At 38.5% G+C, this 23,561-nt stretch overlaps 1 protein-coding gene across 1 annotated transcript in view; it reads left to right on the plus strand.

Annotated features, from left to right (window-relative positions):
• impg1b (interphotoreceptor matrix proteoglycan 1b) overlaps positions 1–23,561 on the plus strand; it is a 41,187-nt gene that overhangs the window by 10,159 nt on the left and 7,467 nt on the right. Inside the window, exons 2-16 of the mRNA XM_079832672.1 lie at positions 1,416–1,640; positions 3,398–3,564; positions 3,697–3,725; positions 4,118–4,146; positions 4,230–4,273; positions 4,365–4,514; positions 11,340–11,398; positions 11,890–12,071; positions 12,152–12,493; positions 12,651–13,513; positions 14,471–14,560; positions 17,230–17,449; positions 18,929–19,130; positions 22,269–22,454; positions 22,572–22,755. Of these exons, the coding sequence (XP_079688798.1) occupies positions 1,416–1,640; positions 3,398–3,564; positions 3,697–3,725; positions 4,118–4,146; positions 4,230–4,273; positions 4,365–4,514; positions 11,340–11,398; positions 11,890–12,071; positions 12,152–12,493; positions 12,651–13,513; positions 14,471–14,560; positions 17,230–17,449; positions 18,929–19,130; positions 22,269–22,454; positions 22,572–22,755 (2,972 nt within the window). The remainder of the gene's footprint in view (positions 1–1,415; positions 1,641–3,397; positions 3,565–3,696; positions 3,726–4,117; positions 4,147–4,229; positions 4,274–4,364; positions 4,515–11,339; positions 11,399–11,889; positions 12,072–12,151; positions 12,494–12,650; positions 13,514–14,470; positions 14,561–17,229; positions 17,450–18,928; positions 19,131–22,268; positions 22,455–22,571; positions 22,756–23,561) is intronic.

Consider the following 23,561-nt stretch of genomic DNA (forward strand, 5'->3'; position numbering starts at 1 on the left):
CTTGCTGAGCTGGGGCTTAATGTTTTAAGAAGCTCTCTGAAGTTTACCAGCTGGTCACACAATACTCCATTTTGAAAACATTTAGCCAATTTCAATGGAGGCCCTGTATCCTATACTTTTTGCATAACTTCCTGATATGACATTGCTTTGATATGAAATAGAGATGGTTATGAACTAATATGGTCTCTCAGTTTCTCAAGAGGTGCTGAAGTGGCTCAGATCATACTTGAAAGGGACAAACAATTTGTCTGTTTTTTAATGGATCGGTGAATCTAGCATCTAAGAGGAAATTATAAAGATTATGCCATAGCCGCTGACGAGACAAGCTATTAAACTAGCCAAAACTGTTTTAATTTGATATAAAACATCCAGATGTATTTCAATACGAGCTATTAACGGTATAATTGTTCGATGCTTTATTACTTGAAGTAAGTAATTAAATGTATCATTGTCATTTCGCAGTGCATATGTTCATTGCGACAATGATATGAACTGAAGTTAATGTAGTGAGCTTTGCTGTCGTTCTAATATCCGGACCATCCATCCTAAACTTCACTGTTCTGTAAACACCATTAAAACTCCAGGTGCAAGGTGGCCAATGACCGCAGGTGCTGGTTAACTCTAACAGCTATCTCTGGCCACAACTGATTAGGTAACAGGTCAGAAGGTGGGTCACCTTGAGTATAAATACTCTTTGGTGTCAGTATGGGTCTTCAAATTGAAAGTCTTTGACAAGTAAGACCTTTCAATGAATCATCCCTGTAAAAATTCGATCATTTAAAGGGGCAGTTCACCCAAAAAGACCCAGACCTTAATGTTGTTCCAAAAATGCTTGACTTCTGTGGAAAACAAAAGGAGATATTATGAACAATCTCTTTTGTCCATACAAACAAGGTACAACATTGTTTTAGACCCCACTGATTTTCATTATCAACAAAAACAGTTGAACTATCCTGTTGCTGTAGTAAATAGAAATGACTAATTATTGAATTATATTAAAAGAATGGAAAACAGTGCTCATATATTTACATACACATATACCAATATATATATATTTTTTATTTTAAATAATTTTGAAGACTTACTTTCAGCTTTGAATTTATGTGAAAATTCTGTGATTCCAATCAAACGCAATTCAATTAATACAAATAGAGAGTAGACCTTTGCAACTCTTATCTAGTGAATGCGCTTAACATCTGCCTGGATGCGTTATAACCGACTGCTTGACTTAGGCTTAATCCAATTAAATGTTCATTCAGCATACTAATCATAGACTTAACGGGTTTCAAATGGTCTCCGTACGAGTGTAATTACATGAAGTGTAATTATATGATCCATCGGCTTACTATCCTCAGGTAAAGTCAATCCTGCTCTTCTGAAACAATGAACACATGCTGTTGTTGTGACATTTGCAGAACTCACTGCTGACGACTTGATTCTCAGGATCAGAAATGTGAAGTACAGGCACTTCCTGGAGACTCCACAGCCAATCAAACAGTTGACAGATGGCGGAGATTCACTTTCTCTAGACGGGCATCGAGCGAAGAGATCGCCGCTGTTTAGTACAGGGGTGAAAGTCTGTCCTCAGGAGAGCATGGCGGAGGTCATCACCAGCCATAAAGCCTACTACAAACTAAGAGGTAGGACAACATCTACCCTAAACACCACTTGGGACGGAGCCTTGAGCATCAGTGCCAAATTTGGCTACAACACCTCAGATACTCATAAATCATAATTAACTTCCCAATCATTTGCAGCCTTCTGGGAGATGAAGGATCAAGCCAAGCCAGAAAAAAAAAGTGGCTCTGAGCCAAGAAGTAGTGTACCTACTTTTTTAGACTTGCCTCTTCTTTTAGTATTTTAGTGTAGATTTGTCTGTGTTAATACAGTAAAATGAGGCAAGGGAAGTAAAATAAATATAAAAAAAAATGTATACACTACAGTTAAAAAGTTCATTAAATTTTTTTGGAATGAAGCATTAAATGGATCAAAAGTGACATTTGTAACGTCACAAAAGATTTATATTTCAAATAAATGCTATTCCTTTGAACTTTCTATTAATCAAAAATCTAACATAGTTTCTATGAAAATATTAAGTGGCATAATTGTTTTCAACATTGATGATGATACAATCTGCACCAAATCCACATATTAGAATGATTTCTGAAGGATCATGTGATGCTGAAAATTTGGCTTTGAATGAATTACATAATAAATCACTTGAATTAATAACAATTTAAAATTAACATAGAAAATATATTTTAAAGTGTAATAATATTTCACAATATGACTTTTACAGTAATATGTGGTGAGCATAGGATAAGTAGCCTATGTTCAAATGAGCACGAGTATAAAATATAACCAAGAGAGGCTAATGTGCAAAAACATCTGACCAAATCTGACCAAGCCCAAACTTTTGAATGGTAGTGATTAGTGAATATGAAACTGTAGTTACATTAGAACTGTGAGCTTAAACAAATTAAAAAACACTTAAAAACCCAGTAATCATTAACTAACAACATGTCCTTTCAAATCTGTATGAATTCTGTGAAACACAACATGAGAAGTGCTAGTGCTATTTTTTTTTTTTTTGCCATGCAATTAAAATTAATGTAGACACACTGTAAAAAAAAAAATTAAAAAAAATGCTGCCTTAAATTTTAAGTACAATCAACTTGGATGTTTGAGTCATTTCAACTTAAATTAGTTGAATGTTGTATAACATAAAAAAGTTGAAAAGTGCTTAACTTATTTTGATGAGTTAAAGCAATGTTAAAACATATGTTGTCATAACTTGTTGATCATATAATTGTTTACAGTGCAGAAGCTTTCTAAAGGATGCAAATGCAGCATAAAAAATCATAAAATGAAGTCAAATAGTTTTGGAATTAAATGAGAGCGAGTAAATGATGACAATGTCATTTTGGGATGAAGTGTCCCTTTAAGGGCCGATTTCTACCCTTAAAAATGGCTTTCACTGGTGTATGTCAGGTTGATTTAGTCATATTAAATATGTTTGGCTTGAATAAAACCAATTAATTAAGATAAAACCACATGAAACACTATTTTTGGTTACCTGACAAAACATTTTGAGCAGATAGCATGATATTAAATTACGGGTACAAACAAACTAAAGGCGAGGCATATTTAGCTGTCAGATGCAGTTAAGAGATACTCTTAATTAAATGTCCGTAATAACTGTGCTGGCAAAATGAGATAATGACAGAAAATGACGGCATACTAAATACTATTAAGTATGTTACACCTCTGTCAGCGGGGCATATAATTAATTGTATGTGTCCTAGAAAATTTGTATCAGGTCTTTGCTGTTAGTCCTCTCAGTCTCAACACAATTCTCTAACGGCCTTCTCTAAATAGTTCCCATGATATTTAACAGTTTGTCAAGAAGCTGTGTGGGAGGCCTTCCGGATCTTTCTTGACAGAGTTCCTGACACCATGGAGTACCAGGAGTGGGTGTACGCCTGTCAGAGAGACTCGCTTTGCATGGAGGATATGGCCCGAAATTTTAGTAGCACACAGGAGCATCTTGACATGGTAGCCAGTGTGAGTAGCTTCTTGTGTCCGATTGCCAATTCCAATAGTCTTGCCAATACAGCCAATATGTGCCAATATCATTAAATTGAAAAATGGTTCTTACTTTTTGTAAATTCTCAAATTGGTTTATATAATTTACAGAAAGTGGATGCTCAAGATGAACCGGAGAGGTAAGAATCCCGAAGATGATCTTGAATTCAAGGGCTTCTTGGTTTCAGTATTCATGGTATGGTGATTTACTTGTCTTCTTTTTGGGCCCAAACCCTTCAGAATATCTAGAATGAGGTCACCTGACTAGTGGGAGATGGGAAAATCTCAGCCTGTCCTTTAAAAAAACAAAGTTTATTCATATTTGGTGGCCTAGCTTAACACTGCTCTCTGACCTGATCCACTTTAATAAGAGGGATCTGTGCCCAGACATATTACGCTTGGGTGTTAGAGCCACACAAACATACCCGGGCTTATATGCAGTCAACCCTTTTATCGGGGACAATGAATTTTATTGCATTTATCATTCTAAGATTGATACATCCCTTCTCAACATGTTTTCAATTATTTTTAGGGCTCTCACACCTGCACCAGGTGAGAAATGTAAGTCCTCACCATCCGAATGAGAAAGAAATACTGGTTGATCTTATAAAAATGTGATTGATTGATGGCTTTTTATGCTTCAGGTTCAAAGAGTCCTGCTGAGCTTTTCATCATGGAATCCGACAGCGTATGGCCACTAACTCGTGCTTTTTAGAATATGCACTTAACATACTGATGAAATTAGAAACAAACAAATCGACTATTCTCTGATCTGATAGGAAACTGGGGCACCAGATGTTGTCCCTCAGAGGCTGGAGGAGCACATTGTGGAGTTCAGTGTGACTATAGTAGACCCCGTCTACAGTGCACTACTGAGGGATCCAGACAGCCCTCAATTTGAAGACCTCACTCGCAGTCTTCACGAGCAGGTTAGCATATGCTTTTTTATTTCGATGTTCTGATGTTTCGAGCTACAAACAGGACCTACTGTACTAATTAAGAGAACATTATCTAAAAATCTCAAACAAATCTCAGCTATGTCATAGTTATTACACAGGAAACAGGAGCACGATGACTTAAAATTATTTTAAAAAGATCTATACATCTCACTAGAGCCTGAATGATGTTGGCGAAATATGGAAACCGGAACATTGACAATAAGCATAAACACAGCTATGAAACCTTATAAATACATTTTTAAAGGGGTAATGAATTGAGAAATCAACTTTCCCTTGAGCTTTTGACATGGTCATCATAATATAAGAATATCCTGTAAGTTTCAGAGCTGAAAACTTCCTTGTTAGTCAAAGGAAAGCTTGTATTGACAGCTGTCTCAGCAAACGATCAATCTGCAAATTTGCTTCCCTGTGACGTCAGAGAGCAGCGAAACGCCGCCTCGACCGAAGAAGAACACCTAATTCTGTAGCCCCGCCCACCGACGCACGCATGACATGTAACATAAATAACACAGGCCTAAGTGGTGCTAAACAGGATTAGCTTCCAAGCAATAAACATGCTGTTGAAGATTACAAAATAGCGTGAAGTGCCTGTTTGTGGAAGAACACAGTTTCTGCATAAGCTTCCTTCGGATTCCAATATTAGGAATGAGGTTGAACTTTATTTTTAATGAAGTTCCAGCTCATGTGGGAAGACATTGGGCCCTATTTTAACGATCTGAAACGCAAGTGTCAAAGCGCGAAGCGCAAGTAATTTTGTGGGCGGGTCTCGGCGCTGTTGCTATTTTCCCGGCGGGATAAATGGCTCTTGCGCCCGGCGCAAATCTAAAATGGGTTGGTCTGAAGTAGCTTCATTATTCATAGGTGTGGTTTGGGCGTAACGTGAATAAACCAATCAGAGCGTCATCCAACATTCCCTGTAAAAGCAGGTGCACAAGTTCCATTATGGATTGCTATCATTATGGCGTATTTACCAGGCGCACGCCAGGAGCGGTTCACAGCCGAGGAGACTGATGTTCTTGTAAGAGCAGTGAAAGACAGAGAAGTTGTGTTGTATGGGGATGGGAGAAACCCACCCAAAATAGCGTCGGTTAAACAGGCGTGGGAGGAAATAGCCACAATTGTTTCATCAGCTGGCATCCCCAGGACGTCGCACCAGTGCCGCAAGCGCTACAATGACATCAGAAGACGGGGAAAGTCCAAGCTTGCCAGCATCAATCGGGCACGCCGTGTAACGGGAGGTGGATCTGCCTCTACTCAGGACCTGACGCCAGCAGAGGACATCGCTGCGTCCACCCTCACCGATTTTTTTTCCTGGTTCTTGACGGACAAACCAATTTGTTAGATGTCCTTATATACATATATGTCTTGCCAGAAGTTGCCACTATTGGGCAAACAGGTCTCCTTAATTATTAGACTACAATTAGCCTGAATAATTTGTAAGCTAGATTTATGCCTATTTTTTCACATCTTCGTGGCACACCACAATGATTTCCGTCATCTCATGTGTTAATATTTTTTAGTGTAACAATTTATGATTTGCAAAAATAACTGTTGCATCTGTGTAGATTACATGAGCAAAGTGTATGCGCGTTGTGCACGCTATACATTATGGTCAAGCATGCGCCCTTAAAATAGCATAATGAACAACGCGCAACGCGCCACTGACTTTAGACTAGGTTTTTTCTGGTCAGTGGCGCAATTGTTTAATGGAACAGCAAAATAGCACCAGGGATTGTTTGCGCCGGAACACGCCTCCTTTTTTGCACTGAACCGCCCAGGTAGCGCAAGTTCATTCACTAGTTTAGCGACGTGCTTCTGTGGAGGGAAAAGCGCGCTTTGCGCGGGTGCAAAATAGGAATGACACATGCGTCGGTGTACAAAGTCAATTGCGCTGGGTGCAAGATAGGGCCCATTGAGCGTTTGTTCGCTTCATTTCACCACGGATTCGTTTGTAAACAAGAGACTGGTATCGTTTGATATCTACTGATTATGTGTACGTGTCAAACTAAACATAATTAACAATAATTTACCACACTGTCACAGGCCAGAGTGTCCTTAGTATTTGAGGTGTTGTTGGTTCATTGTCCTGCGATTCGTGATCAGACTCGAACATGAATGGGCCAGGGCTACCAAAATCGCTATCCCGACGTCCCGGGGCTAGTGTGTTTTCCAGTCAGGTTACCAAAATGTATAACCGACCTGCAGGACGGGCTGTGTTAAATAGTGAAATAACATTAATTTCTTGATTTGCGTTGTTCACTCTCTTGACTTATTATTTGAAAGAAAAATACAATTGCTGAAGTTTTGAACATGCTTGCAGTGCATTTGTCTGCAGTGAAGTTTTGCTGATGCACGTACTTGGCTTGTGTGTGTGTGTGTAGTGATGCACGGTTTGTGGTTATATCCACCGTTCAGGCGGGCCAAGAAATAAAAAATAACATTCCAGTTAATTGCGGGTGGATGAGAGATAAATCATTGTGTTTGTTTGATAAAGATATTTGTCGAGTCCTGTGGGCCAGTTGCCATTTTTCCACACATTTTCAAAACAAATCCCCATGTGTACTGACAGGGGAGCCGAAGCTCATTATAATATGCAAAACCAATCATAATAGTGGGCATTTATGTTATCCAATCATAGAATTGGGCATTTACTTCCAAGCTTTCAATGTAGCACTCCTATAAAAACCGAGCGTTCCAGGAGCTAGGCTCAAAACCAGGGAAGAAAATAGCCTATTACTTATTCATTATGATGTTTTTGAATGTAAAAACCACGCAAACATCATAAGTTGACCTCAGACAACAGTATAAAAAAATTATAAAAGCCAGTTCATGACCCCTTTTTAAGGGTTAGTTCACCCATAAATGAAAATTCTGTCATTGATTACTCACCCTCATGTCGTTCCAAACCTGTAAGATCTTTGTTCATCTTCAGAACACAAATTATGATATGTCTGATGAAATCCAAGCGCTTTCTGAAAGGAATTATTGTTGTGCGAGAAAAACAATTACTTCTCTTGCATGTCAGACTCCTACACTGCACACATAGTGTACACAGTGCAGTGCTTCCAGGTTCTGTGTCAGAAAACCGGCTCACTTTTCACCGGAGCACAACAACATATGCGTGTGATGCTGATGCAGGAGCTGGCCAATCAGTGGCCAATACTGAGCTGCTGCTGCTGCACTGTGTTTACTACGCATGGAAGAGAAGAAATTATAGAACAAAAAAAGTTTTTTTTGCACACAAAGAGTATTCTCGTTGCTTCATAACATTAAAGGGGTGGTAAAACACATTGTTTTGAAGGCTTGGCTGTGTTTGTGGAGTGCACTGTAACATGTGTTCATGCTTCGTTTTAAAAAAAAAATCATTATTTTTCATATATTTGACCTTTATTCTACACTGCTCTGTCCCTCCTTGTAAAACGGTCTGATGCTTTCCGGGTTGTATGAAGCCAGCCCCTCAAAAATACGCAATGGGCTCAGATTGGTTAGCTGGCCCAGTGTGTTGTGATTCGCTAACCGCAGTGCACGTTTGTCGGAAACGTCACGCCCTTTACCGGTAGACTGTGCTTTGGTCAGTATTACAAATGATGGCGTTATTGGCGTCAATAAAACCACACCAATCTGAGCCCGAATCAGACCCAGAACATTTTAGTGAAGATGATCGAGCAGAACCTGTTCAACCTGTTCATTCCTCAAGAGTAAAGACTGCGGATCTATAGTGATCGCTACTGAATGGCACTGTTACTTTTGTATTTTTAGAACGATTATAGCCAAATATCTGTCGCAAGAACTATTAACCCAAAACACTAAGCACTGGCTTTACTAGTAAGTTAGCCAAATCACACACAGAACCATGTTTAGCATGCCTGTAGATAAATAATACATAAAAGCTCTAATCAAAGAATCATTTACACTAATGCCAAGTTCGCTGTTGAGATTTTAACGTTAGTGTTTGTAACGTTAGGTGTTCGTCGGATAACGTTAAATATGAATGAGCATTTAACAGACTGGTTTGCAGAACAGCGTTGTCATCTGTTTACTTCCTTGCTACAATGTACAACCTATTACAGGAAAACACATCGATGAAAAATAAATCAGACTTACAGGTTGTGGCCCGTAACAGCTTCTGTTTGTAAATCCAGCTTTCAGGACAAGCCGTTGTGCATATCCTGTATTGAACTCGCGAACATTGTGGAAGTTTTCCTCCGTGAAATGTGCTGCGGGAGGGAGCCCCGCGCGCGTCGTGCATTCACACACTGGCAGTGTTTGTCTTATGCAGCTGACGTTGTGCAAATCCGGTGTTGAACTCGCGAACATTGTGGAAGTTTTCCTCCGTGAAAAACTGCTGCGGGAGGGAGCCCCGCACGCGTCGTGCATTCACACACTGGCCGCGTTTGTCTCACGCAGCTGACGTTGTGCAAATCCGGTATTGAACTCGCGAACATTGTGGAAGTTTCCCTCCGTGAGATGTGCTGCGGGCGCAGTGTTGCCAACTCTCGCGAGACAAATAAGCAACCGCAGCTTCAAAAACAAGCCCAAAACAAGCCCAATATTATTTATTATCATCAATATTATTTATAATAAATCATTTTTTTATCAATAAATGAGCCTGCAACATATTAAACTGAAACCTCTCAGAGTTTGAAAAGCAAAAACAGATGTGATTTTATAAAAATCATCAAATTCCAATAAAGGACACACAATATCCTCCGATCAGCTGTGAACAGAAGAGGTTTGGAGAGTGAAGAGTGACATGGAGGCCAATTATGGTAACCCATAGTCGGAGTTAGTGCACACATATTAGGGGCAGTAAGTGAACACGCACACTGCAAACCGTGAAAAAGACAAGCCCTGCATCTCATTGTGCACACTATCTGCCCTAAATAGTACTGAAAATTACTAATGTCACACTATTTAGGATGGATAGTGTGCACATTGGGACACAAGCACTAGAGCGCTGCAATATAGCCACATATTTAAAATAAAATAAATTCGAACCATACCTACTGTTATTATTAATAGACTTGTTTTTTTATAATAGTCTGTAATTTTAAATACATTACATACACAAAAATATTTTTTTAATTAAATTAGGTGCCTCTCCTCCCTCTTTCCTCTCCATCTCTGCTTGTGCTACTGTTTGTAAAAATTTATACGTCTATTTATGTCTGCTGACTATCATTACGTGCATTTATAACGTCACATGCCTGCACGTTGAACGCGATTTTTCTTCAATGAGGGGGAGGAGGCGGCGGGATATAAAAGGACGGATTACTACAGCACTTGTTTCGTTGCACTGAATGGCTATTAGCTGTGAGAAGACAGTGTCAGTCAATGTATTGGACAAAACAGCGACCATAAATGTAAAGAAACGAAGTTGCTCATTATATTTTCCTAACAAGCAACCACATTTTTTAAAATAAGCCCAAAAAACCGCAACCCGCGACTCGTGATTTTTTAACGCGACTTGCCAAAAAAAGAAGCCCAAAGTCACGTGTTATACGCGGACATGGCAACTATGTGCGGGAGCCCCGCACGCGCCTGTTCCCTTCTGTCTCATACACACGTGCATATAACATGCTGTATGTTAAACGCTCTGCAACGCACCCCTGTCCCTATGAAGGCTGAACAAAGCAAGTACCCCAGACCTGCAATCCGGATGAATATAACAGCGTTTCCTCGGCATCGCGGCAACAACACTCCAGCCTTACTATACCACAACAGCGCCGCGATACAAAATGGCGCCCCCGCCCCCCCTATTTAATATTCTCGGAGGAGGGGTTTATGTAAATATTGAGCCTGGTGATGTCACCAACCCTGGAGGAATGTGCCTACTGGCCGTTTGCTGTAGTTCTTAGAAATGGATTTCTGTAAAAGCAAATATCTCCCTTTGCTTTAAACTTTGAACGTTGTAACTTTGCAGATGTTGTTTATGCTCAAGCAGCAACATTACACGCTAGCTAAAGTTAGAATAGTGAAATTGTGGTTTACCACCCCTTTAAGGTTGAACCACTGTAGTCATATGGACTATTTTAACGATGTCTTTATGGGCCTTGAAAGTGGTAATAACGTTGCTGTCTATAGGGGGGTCAGAAAGCTCTCAGATTTCACAAAAAATATCTTAATTTGTGTTCCGAATATGAACAAATGTTTTACGGGTTTGAAACAACATGAGGGTGAGTAATTAATGACCTTTAAAATGTATATTTCAATTTTGCCAGGACATAATGAGGTTTCTTTAAAAGATAGGCCTGTACATTTATATTTATGCTTATCTTAACTTAATATATAGTTTAATCTATATGAAGTAATGAGTTATGGTCAAGGAACAGCTAGTTTCATGGGTAGTGAGTGATAACTGCAATTACATCATTTTGAGGAAAATAAACAGAAATAAATAGAGCATTTGTGTTAAGAACATTCTAGAGAACATCGCAAAGTGTATTTTTTTTTTTTGCCATTTTACATAATAAGTCACAGTGGTCTATATTACTCAAACAACATAGACAAGGCAAAGACAAACTACTGTAATGGGTTTGAAAGTAGTTTCACCATAAAAGATCAATAAACAGGAAAGCCAAACAAGACTTGAGTAACTTCAGAAGCCGGCATGAGATTTGTTAAAATAAGACTAGAGCCATGGCACATGATTTTACAGCATGGCAGCATGTCTGACAATCCATAATCTGAGGTGATGTAACCTACCGTACATAGATTACTGAATTATGTAGTTATTGAAATAAAAAAGAGATATTGCAAATATGCCTAAAATTATTTTCATTTACACTTCTGTAGATGCTGCATGTGTTCGACAAACTTCCTGGGTTTAAAGAGATTCGAGTGCTGGGATTTCGGTAGGTTGGAACTGTGGGATTCACCGATATATTGCAGTCCATTGAACTTGAAAATTGTATTTTTGGATGGGTTATTCTCTCACAGGGGCAACTTGGGGTAAGTATTTGAAGAAATACTTGGCAAACTGTGTCCAGAACAACTGAGTTTCAATTACTGTACCATTATGTTGTATTGTACTGTAGACTGTGTAGTATACTTATGAAAATTGTCATCATAATTAACTCTCATGTTCTGTTGAGATTGACAAAATTAAATTATAATGTAACTTCTCATTTTTTTAAATACAATATAAATCCAATTAGATGGCACGTCTCTACAATGTGCACAATCAATTCTTATAAGATTTGAAAAAGCCTCTCAACCTTACTCTATATGTCAGTGATAAATATGATTTTTAAGCTATTAAAAGGCCCTTGGGGTCCTTTAAAAAGAACATGAGTGCTAAGATGAATAACAAACCTCTAACAATTCCCTTCATAACATCGGTCAGAGCTGGAGGTGTTGCAGCGAGCTATGCTGTAGTGTTTGAGACTGATGGGACACAAGCCATAGGTGATACAGACTCCACTGATGAATATGGCATAGAGGGAGTCCTAAAGGGCATGGTGGTCAAGGCGCTAAGTGAGGACGCATCACTTCCTGTCGACGTGCTTTCCCTAACTTTCGAACCAGGTACAAAAAATCAATACAATCAATATAAGGGCCTTAGACAGACTGCAAATATTTAACCTTACCTGAATCACCCCGTACAGACTCTTCAGCAGCAGGCAGGCATGAAAACACGAGATCCAGTACTGAAATCAGTAAAGAAACAAGATTTTTACCTGGGGAAATGAGTACACAGTCCACAAAAGCCATCTCTGAGGAAACTATAGTGCCTTCTGGGAGTGTGGCCATCTTTTTTGGAGATCTAGGCCCTGATAGGACTCAAACTGTTTCGGGTGAAGGGACAGAAAGGAGTGTTTTACATAAAGTACCTGATACATCGTCCCATGTTCCCACACTACCAGTAGCCACAGATGTAATCAGCAGCTCCCAACTTGAGGGTTCTAAGACGGCAAGTCTATTCACTGAAGACACTTTAGCTGCCAAAGGTAAATTTTTCTAATTTGTAGAGAGTAGGGCACAAGAGTGCCTGCTTCTGAACTAAGACCCTTAAGTTAGGCAGCCTAAGAATAAGAGAATTCATTGTAAATTCACATTAGACGCACTTTCAAAGACACTCTCTGAAACCAGTTCTTTGTTTTCAAGGTTTCCCAAGAACCACTACAGTGGATTACCTATCAAAGTTGTCTGAAGTCCAAGAGGATGTAGGAAATGAAATTGTTGCCACAGCTGCACCACTGGACTTGGAATCTTTTGAAGTAGCAAAAGCATCTACTTCAGCTCAACCTGAAAAGGATTTTGATATGACACCAGAGGCCACTCCTGCAGAGGCAACATCATCAATCTTGACATCCCTAACCCCTACTGAGCGAGCTCAAGATGCTGTATTTGGAGAAGATTACACAATTGGCCCCTCCGAACCTTTAGAGACCTCTACCAAAGGTCTTCCTTCATACCCTACCGATTCAGTTGATAGCCTAGAGTTGCCCACTTCAATTGACCTTAGTGACCACATAGAGTCTCCATCTGTCAGTGCCACCGTAGACACACTCCATCGAAAGGTGCCTCCTGTTGGACCTACCACTCCAGATCCAATTCTCCATGCAGCAATTCCCTCTGAGCTAACGCCCACAGAAGACCTCATTTCACACCTGACCCCGGACAATTTCCTGGAGGAAGAGGGACAGACTCTCTGGACACTTTCACCTCCCCCGCGTGAAGGTAGTACAGATAATGGCAGAGACACAAAAGAAGATTTAGAACAGTCTGATGAGGAGGACGAGACTCTAGACTTTGGGAGTGGATTCCCCTCAGAGATCGACGAGAATCCACAATCCTCGAGTCATCCTCTAGGTTACCTTACCACTCCTTCGATGATGGCTTCTAACCAAGCCAAAGAGTTAGTGGTGTATTTTAGTTTACGCGTGACTAATATGATGTTTTCTGAGGATCTTTTCAACAAGAGTTCCCCCGAGTACAAATCACTGGAGAACACGTTTCTTGAACTGGTAGGTAAACACACTTTTGTCTTTGACTTTTTCTTGCTGCATGCCTTTTTATCCTCACTTTGTTGTTAGCTTTATTTCTTTTATTTTTTTGTACCGCAGTGCATGCTGGGAAAACTGAATAGATAAAGGGTGTCATTTGTCTGCAGGGATTTGACAGATGGCATCTGAGAACATTGTTGTTCAAAATGTAATATACATTTTTCTATAAAGCCCTTGTATAGGAGTTTTGGGTGACTGACAGAAAAAGTGAATTACATTTCTGTACATTTTGTGCAAGGATACTTATTTTGTCATTTCAGATGTTTTTCCTCTGAACTTTGTTTACCTTACTTTTCAATTTAGAAATTCTGTATGGCAATTTCAAAACATAATTATGCCATCTCACACAAGCAAGAGTGGTGTAGTACTGAATATCGGCATAGAATTAAACCATGGGCGTAGGCCTGCAGGTAATCACAAACGTGCCGATATGCCCGATAGATGATTGTGAGTGTGATATTGCTTTTATTCAACGTTCACTAAACAACAAGTACAAATTGAGTAACTTCAGACAAAATAGTTGCCAGTTGTTCCAAAACAAATCAAAGCATCAAGCTTTGCATGTCACCAAGCAACATAGACTTGAACAGCATATGAGTGGAGCAATTTTTCCTCCCTGTTCAAAATTATGTGTAATCACTCCACTCCCTCTTTTCCATTTTCTATACTGGAGAGAAAACCTGCCCAGAACAATCCTACAACAAGAGAAAACAAATGCTTGAAACTTTTCAAAAAACCCACAACCCACCCAATGAAAAACACTCCACTTCCACTCTGCACCACTCATATATACTCACATATAATGTGGACAAGAGTGTTACAAACATGGAACTTTCAGAACAGCTCTTGGCCAATCTTACTGCAGTGTTGTTGTTTTTATACAGATTATATCTTATAATATCCTGTTTTTTCAACTAGAGACAATTCTCTGAACCAAGTGACTCGCCCAACCCCGAGGCCTCTAGTCAAGTGACTGAGAGAGAACAGAAGACATTAGCCTCAATACCGGTACATCTTTATCCAAGCTTGAAAAAGCATAATCAATCACTTTTTGGCACTAAATTCTGCACCTTCATCTAATAACTTCCCACATCTGATCTTACTGATCAAAATAACAGTCTTTAACAGCTGCTGATTAATGAGTTCTCTAACCAGCATTAACCAAAGCTAAACGCTTACTCTGTCTGCCCAACCTGCAACATATTTCTTGATATTGTGAGTGTTGCCTTATTGTTGTGTGCATATTTTCCTTTCTAAGGATCTCAGTTCACACTAAGATTTATACGTGCACAGAATATGTGCATATAGGCACTATAGGAGTATGTGCTCATATCAAATGCTAAAACGGAATATCTGTGAATAAAGTTTTCTTCTTCTTATTTGTGTAAAACACAGAGGAAATAATTTCACAATCCTGTTGAATTAAACAACCAAAAACAGCATGCCAAAACAAATCCCTCAGGGACTTGCTGTCTAGTTTTGTTTTCTCTTAACTGCTTTTAGTTGGTTAGGCAGCCTAATGATTTAGAAATGTCCTTCGGTGAGATGTGTCCTTGAATGTAATCATTCTCCAAATGTTATTTATTAGAGTGTTAAACAATGACTAAGCACTTTTTGTTGATTTTGAAATTAACAGCTCAATTAATTATTTGTAATAAAAGCAATACAAAAAGATACAATAGCTTCTTTTTGGCTTGTTTGTGAATGGTTCTGGGTGAATGCAATCTCTTTTAAGATACTATTTAAAATATTTAATATTCAATCTAGAATGGTCCAGACTGGTTTTCATATGTGTTAAAGACTACAATAATGTCTATTCCTAAATATTGTAGTGTGCGGTTTTATTATATTTATGCAACACAACTCTAAAGGGGACTACTGTACAATTTACAACATCTATATGTTCTGTTCCGTTTTTTAATTGTGTGAATCCTAAGATACAGAACTCCATTATCAATAATAAGTGGTCTCCCAAACTAGTATTGTGTTGTAGTTTGTCATGACTAACGCCAGTACTTTGAGATCTTTTGGATTATCACACAAGCTACTAAAAATCTGGTCAGGAGCTACTCTGGTAAGTATCTAGGTAAAATGGCCGTAAAATTAGTTTATTGATTCATAAATGGGCTTTCAAAGGATAATTTGATAATCGCTAGACATTTATGTTCTTGCAAAAAAAAAAAAAAAAAAGATTGATTTTTAACCATACACATCGATATTGCCCATTTATAATTCAACGTTTTTGTAGCTTTTGAAGAGACAGCTGTAATATTTTAGTCCTATACTAGGTTTGCATTGATTTCAGCTTCTCAACCTTGTAGGATGCTCATTTACTCCTGTCTCTACTGGTTTGTGTAGCAACCATCTCCACTGGACACGAAGAACAAAAATACATTTCATTTAAATTTTAATATAAAAAAAAAAACATTCATATCAAGTATTAAATATATTTAAAAAAATTATAAACCAGTAGATACAAGCGTAGGCACCATGCTAGTGTCAGAATCAGTATTCATGAATAGCGATACACTACAATGCTGATGCTGCCTGTGATAATTAACTCATTTATTAACCTATTTGGAAATGAGCGCTACTGTATACTATATTAGTTGATTCCTTCTGTCCTGTGATGGCAATCAAGGGTCACGACACTGGCATCAGCCAGACAGTAACATTGATTGAGGCTGAGCTCTGAGTCAAAGCCTGCCCTGTGGGGAAGAATAACACCTGTTCTGCCCTGGCACTTAGCCGAGAGGTGAGAGGTTGATCATGACTGGCAGATCAGGTCTACCTTCTAATACAGATTACCTCCTGTTATACAGGCATGCACTTACTTAATACAACATCATCCCTGGCCTCCAGTCCCTTTGTGAGGAGCACTTGTATTTGTATTTATTTAAAAATATTATATGATATTATATATTATATTTAAAATGTCACTTTGAAATGCTTATTAAAATTTAATTTAATTTATTTAAAAATAGTATTATATATTATTAAGTAAAACAAAAAAGGGCCAACATTTTTAATATTTAAATTATTCATTATATTTTGAAGTGGAAACATTTTTATTTTCATTCAAAATTGTGAGGTCAGACATTTAAAAAGGATTTTTGACCTTTAGAATTGTTAATTCCTCGTTATCTATTAATTATTAAGTGATTGATTACTAATGTTTTTTATTTTATTTTGATTTATCACATTAAACAAAAATACCATGGTGAATTAATGATTAATAATCAATAATAATGTTTGAGGGATTTTCAAAACGCTAATAATCTCTGTGACTCTTGTGCGAATATATCATATTCTCAAGTCTTCCATCTTTTGTGTGACTGGTGCAATCAAGCTCTTGAAATCTTGAGCCGAGATGAATGACTGAGCTGCTACGCCCTATTTCTCCTGAACAACCGTCTTTATCTCTAACTGGCCCCCTCGTGTGGAGTGAAATGAGCAGAGAAGATTTTGCATATTGTAATAGGATGAGAGACAGACACAAGCCAAAATCGTTCAGTTTCGAGGAATTGAGGAGAATTGCTTTAGAATTGACAATCCCAAAAGTTTTGCATCTGAGCTGCATTACGTTCATGCACAATTAACCAGTCTGCACTAGTCAGCAATGATAAAAGAGAAGTCGCAACTCACTCAATTTCCCCTTTATCTCCACTTTCCCGCAGCTCCTGCCGTATCTGCAGTCCAACCTGACTGGATTTAAGGAGCTGGAGATTCTGAACTTTAAGAATGGCAGTGTGGTGGTAAACAGCAAGATGAAATTAAACAAACCGGTACCGTCCAATGTTACAGAGGCGGTGCGGTGTGTGCTTGAGGACTTCTGCAATGCGGCATCTAAGAGATTGGAGATGGAAATTGACTCCCAATCAGTGGATGTGGAAGCAGGTAAGGACGGTGTTGAAAAGAGAAAACAGGTAGTTCCTCTAAAGCAGAGGTGTCCAATCCTGCTCCTGTCTGGCCAATGTCATGCAGAGTTCAGCTCCAACCCCAATTAACCTGAACCAGCTTACCAACAAGGCCTTACTAGGCCTACTAGAAACTTCCAGGCAGATGTGTTGAGGCAAGTTGGAGCTAAACTCTACTACAGGACAGTGGCCTTCCAGGACCAAGTTTGGACACCCTTACTCTAAAGGGATAGTTTGCCCAAAAATGGAAAACTGTCATGTACTCACCCTCATGTCGTTCCAAACCTCTATGACTTTCTTTCTGCTTCTTTTGATCACTTTAGATTAGATTCTCACTATTAACTAACTATTAACTACGACTTTTGACTCAATAAACCCCTAATTACTGCTTATTAATAGTTAGAAGGGAGTTGTTAAGTTTAGGTATTGGTAGGATTAAGCAATGTAGAATATGTTTACGCAGAATAAGGCATTAAAATGTGCTTTATAAATACTAATAAACAGCCAATATACTAGTAATTTACAGCTCAAAGGGGGTGCTAAGAAAAAAACTGAAGGGCATCAATAACTAAACCCTGCATTTATTGCATTGCGCTTATTTAACTTAAATTATACATTTACAAGGTCACATTGAAAAATGTGCTTAGTTATTAAGCATGGTCGCAATTTTGCTGCCCTTGAGCAAGGCACCTAACCCCCAATCGCTCCCTGGACACCGCAGCAAATGGCTGCCCATTGGTGTGTGTGTCCATGGTTTGCAGTGTGTGTGTGTGTGTGTGTTCTTCACTAATCGCTGCTCCTAATGTGAGTGCACTAACTTGGATAGGTTAAATGCAGAGGACAAATTCCGAGTATGGGTTGTCATACTTGGCCTTCATGTCACTTTCACTTTAAAGAGTGAATCTTCCAAAAGATAAGGGTGCTGTGCCGGTGTTAAGTACATTTCAGGTGGGGTTATAGCCCCAGCAAGCCCCAGCCTAGTGTCACCACAGGTTTAGAAGGAAATGAGGTTGAGTAAATGATGACACATTTTCATTTTTGGGTAAACTATCCCTTTAAGAAAGTTTTGTTCACACTGACTGCGATTTGCTGTGAAAAAATGACCAGAAGTCATTACATTTAAATGAGACTTGCCAATTTCACCAGACCACATGTCAATCATTAGAAACAACTGATTTCTTGTCAATTAAAATCTCATTTTATTTTTATTCAACTCACATTGTAATGAGATTTTCAAATATTATTGGCATCTACACATTCTAGCAATGGTATTAGGGCCTCCAGAATTAGGAAGACCTTCCAGAAATACAAATGTTGTCAGTGTGAATGGGGCAGAAGAGTAAACAAAAGCATTGACATTAATGTAAAGGGATAACCACACCTGTATTAAGTCTTTAAGCGTCTTTGTCTGTTTGGCTACAAGTATTTAAATCCAATTAGTTCTCATTGTCCAATCCAGCTGATCCATGTAAGTTTATGGCGTGTAACGAGTTCTCCCGCTGCATGGTGAACACGTTAACCACAGAGCCTGAGTGTCTGTGCGATCCGGGCTACAGCACAGTGGACGGTCAGCCCTGTACAAGCATCTGTGACCTACAGCCTGAATACTGCCTGAACGGAGGCCAGTGTGAAATTATAGCAGGACATGGAGCGACCTGCAGGTACGTTACCATGAATTCTGAAAGAGCATATCGAAAAACTTCTAAAACTGCAGCTTTACTTAGAAAACTTGCACACTTGAGTTTACACATAGCAAATTTCAATGGAGATTACAAGGATGTAGGGAAAAACCAAAACTACTTGAGCATAAACAATTTCTTCACCTGCACTGCCAGAAAAAAATGTGTAAAACTTATAGGGGTAAAACAGCTTGTCACTGAGGAAGTATCTTTAAATGTACACACTTGTACCTTATTTACCCTTAAAGAGTGCTTATTATTACCTTAGGGCTTATTAGTAACATGTACTCTTAATGGTGGGGTAAGGGGTATTTCAAAAATGCTTTAGAAAAGGTGTCTCGTGCCGAGTACCAAAACAAACTTATAGCCAATCAGCAGTAAGGGGCGTGTTTACTAATGACTGGGATTACAGAGCGCTCAGTGCACGTCATTATTCAAAAGAAACGACACAGGACGGACATTAGCCGAGCGACGACAGAAAGAGAGATGGCAGATAAAAAAACAAATGTGGAAGATGTCTGTGGAACAAAAAAAGGCTTACGATCAGGCAAGAAGTATCAGCTTTCAAGTGCTGGAGAGAACTCAAGGAGCGAAGGCCGAGGTTGCTTTATTTCTTCTCGATAGGCGAGTAACATTGATTTTGTTTAGTTTCAGAGAACTAATATATACTGGCTTTTGCTTGAATATGCTCATGTGTCATGTTTGCTTGCTTGTCCATTTGCGATCGTATGCCGTTTACTTCAGCTATGATAATTACCCATTCATTTCCACACTGTATAAGCCAGGAGCGTCTACACCTCCTCACTGTCTGTTTCAAGCGTCAGCTCCCAAAGTGTGTCCGAACAGTAAGATAATATACTCCTAATATATGTTTGTTTCCTTTGGTTCCTCTTTTCGTGATTGATATAACCCTCTAATCTTGTGATAATTGTAATATGCTCGTGCTATCGAGTTGTTCATGAAAACTGTGTTTGTGTTTTTGGGATGGAAGGGATTTTTCACTGATCATTCGAACATAATGACATCATACCCTCGGCCAGGTGGCACAGCAGATTCCGCCATAGTCGTTGCCTGGGTTACATATATGTGTGGCGGAGCTATCAAAATAGGGGCGTGTTTGTTTTGGTTATTTTTTGGTGACATTGGTTACTAGAAAGCACTTACCTCACCTTTAACCCCCCCAGAGTCGGTCATCGCGCCGGCGCGATCAACTAGTTGTTTTTTTTTTTATCAGTGCCAAAGAGACTCAAATAACTGTCGTTTGTTTTGTTTTTCACAAAAAAAAATATTGTTGCGCTTTTTGCAAAATAAAGAAAACAAACGTGATGCACGGTCTGCAGCCTCTCTGTCAAAGACGTTCATTCAGATAGTCTTCAGAAAAGGATATAAATATAATATATAAAAATAAAAAATATATATATAATATAAAAAAATTGGTAAATAAGGTACAACGTTGTTTTTCTGTGTCATGACTATTCTGAGCTGAGATGTAAAAGAACATTCCATGGTTTTGGAATAATGAAATATTAGCAATTTATAGACCTTATGCTCCAGAGAAACAAGTGCGCAGACATCTTTAGAATTTCCATTTTTGCTGTAGCTCTGTGAATTTCTATGGCATCGCCGCAGAAGAGTAATTAACTGCTGGATTTACTTATTGTTATTGTTATACAGTAAACAAAAGTTATCATGAGCATTGTAACGTTTGAAGCGGATGTCATAACTAATGTCCGGGAAGATTTTAAAACGAGTGGTTAATTCATAAATTCGTAAGATCTTAACTTCATGCTGAGGACATACAATAAAGAACACAGCGAGTGCAGTGCCAAAAAGGGGCAGGGCTACATATGGTCTATATATTGGTTTGACTAATTTTTGCACGTTTTTTATTGGCTGAAATTTTTAAGTTCCTGGTCCCCTTGTACCCTTAGAGGACTCACTAGCATAATGAGGGTCCCTACATGCAAACTGAAGCATTGAGAACTTTGTAAGTGTACAAACAGTTTAATAAGAAGATACTTTATAAAGACAGTACATTACGCGTATACAGACAGGAGCCATCATGGAAAACAGAGCATATAATAAGTAAGAGCCACGAACGCTGTGCTAAGTGAGCTGGTCGATAGGAATTAAGTTCAGCTTAGCACAGCGTTCGTGGCTCGACGAATCGAATTTTACTTATTATATGCCCCATAGACTAGCGTTATAAGCTAATCTGTTTTTAGAGATAAAACTCTTTACATTCGATATTCATGAAAACGCATCCCAGAGAACGATCTACTCGGTAACCATGTGTTAATTACCCCTAGGTTCATTTTTCACCAGAGCTAAACAAAACTATTAATTATAAAAAAAAAAAAAATTATAAAAATTTATTTATATGTCATTGGTGTTACCACTGTTGAAATTATGAATTAAAGTGCCCCTATTATGCTATTTAAAAGGTTCCTAATTTCCTAGTCTCCAACAGGTTTACATGTATCCAAGGTCAAAAAACACTATTATTTTTCCAGAATATACATTGCACATCACCTCAAGAGTCTGAAAACGGTTCTTTCAAAGATTCAGTGTCACTAAACCCCTCATTTCTGCGAGCCTACTCTGCTCTGATTGGTCAGATGAAGTCTCCGGAGTTGTGGAGTTGTGATTGGTCTACCGCTTACAAAGCGTGTCGGAAATGAAACACCATTACCATATCTGAATTTCAGCTCCAGAGTCTTCCTTTGCACTTGTGATACGAACAGAAGCTTGCAATTCCAGTGCTAGTCCTAAATCCATTTTGAAGTAGTACAGTGTTTGAGGGCGGGTCAAAATAGAGGTTGTTCGAAGATCATAGGCTGCCATTATGCATATTTGTTACATTATTACGTAGGTATGTAACAGGAAGTGAGACGGGAATTGCTGATGACTTATTTTGGCAGTTCAGAATTGATTCTTTCTTTTAGAAGACAATAACTCTATTTGTTGTGAACTTTGATCGGCAAAACTTTGCAGAGCTTTTACATTTATTACACACTGCATGAAAGGTAATATTCAGCCTTTCTAGAGAGACGAGTCAAATGGATAGAAATCTGTAAGATTCCACACTTCTCTAACATGTTTTCTCTCACGCACTTCTAGATGTCCTGTTGGTAAATTCTGGCACTACCACGGAGAACACTGCAACGAACTGGTGTCTCTGCCCATTGACCCTCTCCTTTTCGTAGCCTGCCTGGTGGGAAGCCTCTCAGTGGTTTGTGCAGTAATAGGCATCTTGATTTTCATTAACAAGAAATGTATACGGACCAGAAAGAGCATGAGACTTGTGTAAGAAGGGTTTTCTTTTTTCATTCAGACATTTGATTGTTATTTTCCAATTTGGATTTGCAGTACTGACCCGCTTTAAACATGTTGGTGTTAAGACCTGATTTCTTTGCATTATAGGCGCTCACAATCTGCATTTCCCTTTGGTAATACTATGAGAGTAAATCCAGTTTTTGAGAATGATGATGGGGTCTTAACACATGTGTCGAGCATCCTCTGTCCCATGAGCTCTGACTCAGCCTCCTTACAACACTCAGGCCAGGGCACATTTCGATCACTTGAAAGTATACAACTTAGTATTGAGGTAAAGATTACAACCAAGATGGTATTCTTCTTAATAATCAATTTAAATCGATGCCATGACCGCCACTAACATCCATAATCAACCCATCATTAAATTATATATGTCCTTCGTTTGACATTTTGTTGAGAGAATGGACTAACCTTTCCTGTTATGAATAACAACTTTGCAGACAATAAGAGTCACATGCTTTGTCCAAACAAAAAAATCTGACTCTGATCTAACTGATGTTTTAGGCATATCTAACTTGAATCGATTTAGTTTTTTGGTGTCAGAACAGCAAAAAACATGAAATCTGATCCATACAAATCTGATCCAAACACATACATATGTGAATGGAATAAACAGATTTATTCTGAAACTGATTGGTTTCAGATCATAATTCTAGAAGATCGATTGTATAATGCCTAGAAAATGCGAGCTGTTAGCATTTCTATTCCTCTCAACAGCTGAAATATCATCATAACCTAAGGTTTGGGGATGATTAGAATAGTAATAGGGTAAAAACAGTAATATTGTAAAATATTAATACAATTTAAAATAACCTTTTTCTATTTTAATTTATTTAAAAAAAACTGTATTCCTGTGATGACAAAGCTGAATATTCAGCATCATTACTCCAGTCTTCAGTGTCACATGATCCTTCAGAAATCATCTAATATGCGGATTTGCATATTTGCGGATAATGTTTTTATTATCATCAATGTTGGAATCAGTTGTGCTGCTAAATATTTTTGTGGAAAACGTGATACATTTCTTATCAGGAATATTTGATGAATAGAAAGTTCAAAAGATCAACATTTATTTGA

The sequence above is a fragment of the Gobio gobio genome, assembly GCF_949357685.1.
Source record: "Gobio gobio genome assembly, chromosome: 13".
In the NCBI taxonomy this organism is placed as follows: Eukaryota; Metazoa; Chordata; class Actinopteri; order Cypriniformes; family Gobionidae; genus Gobio; species Gobio gobio.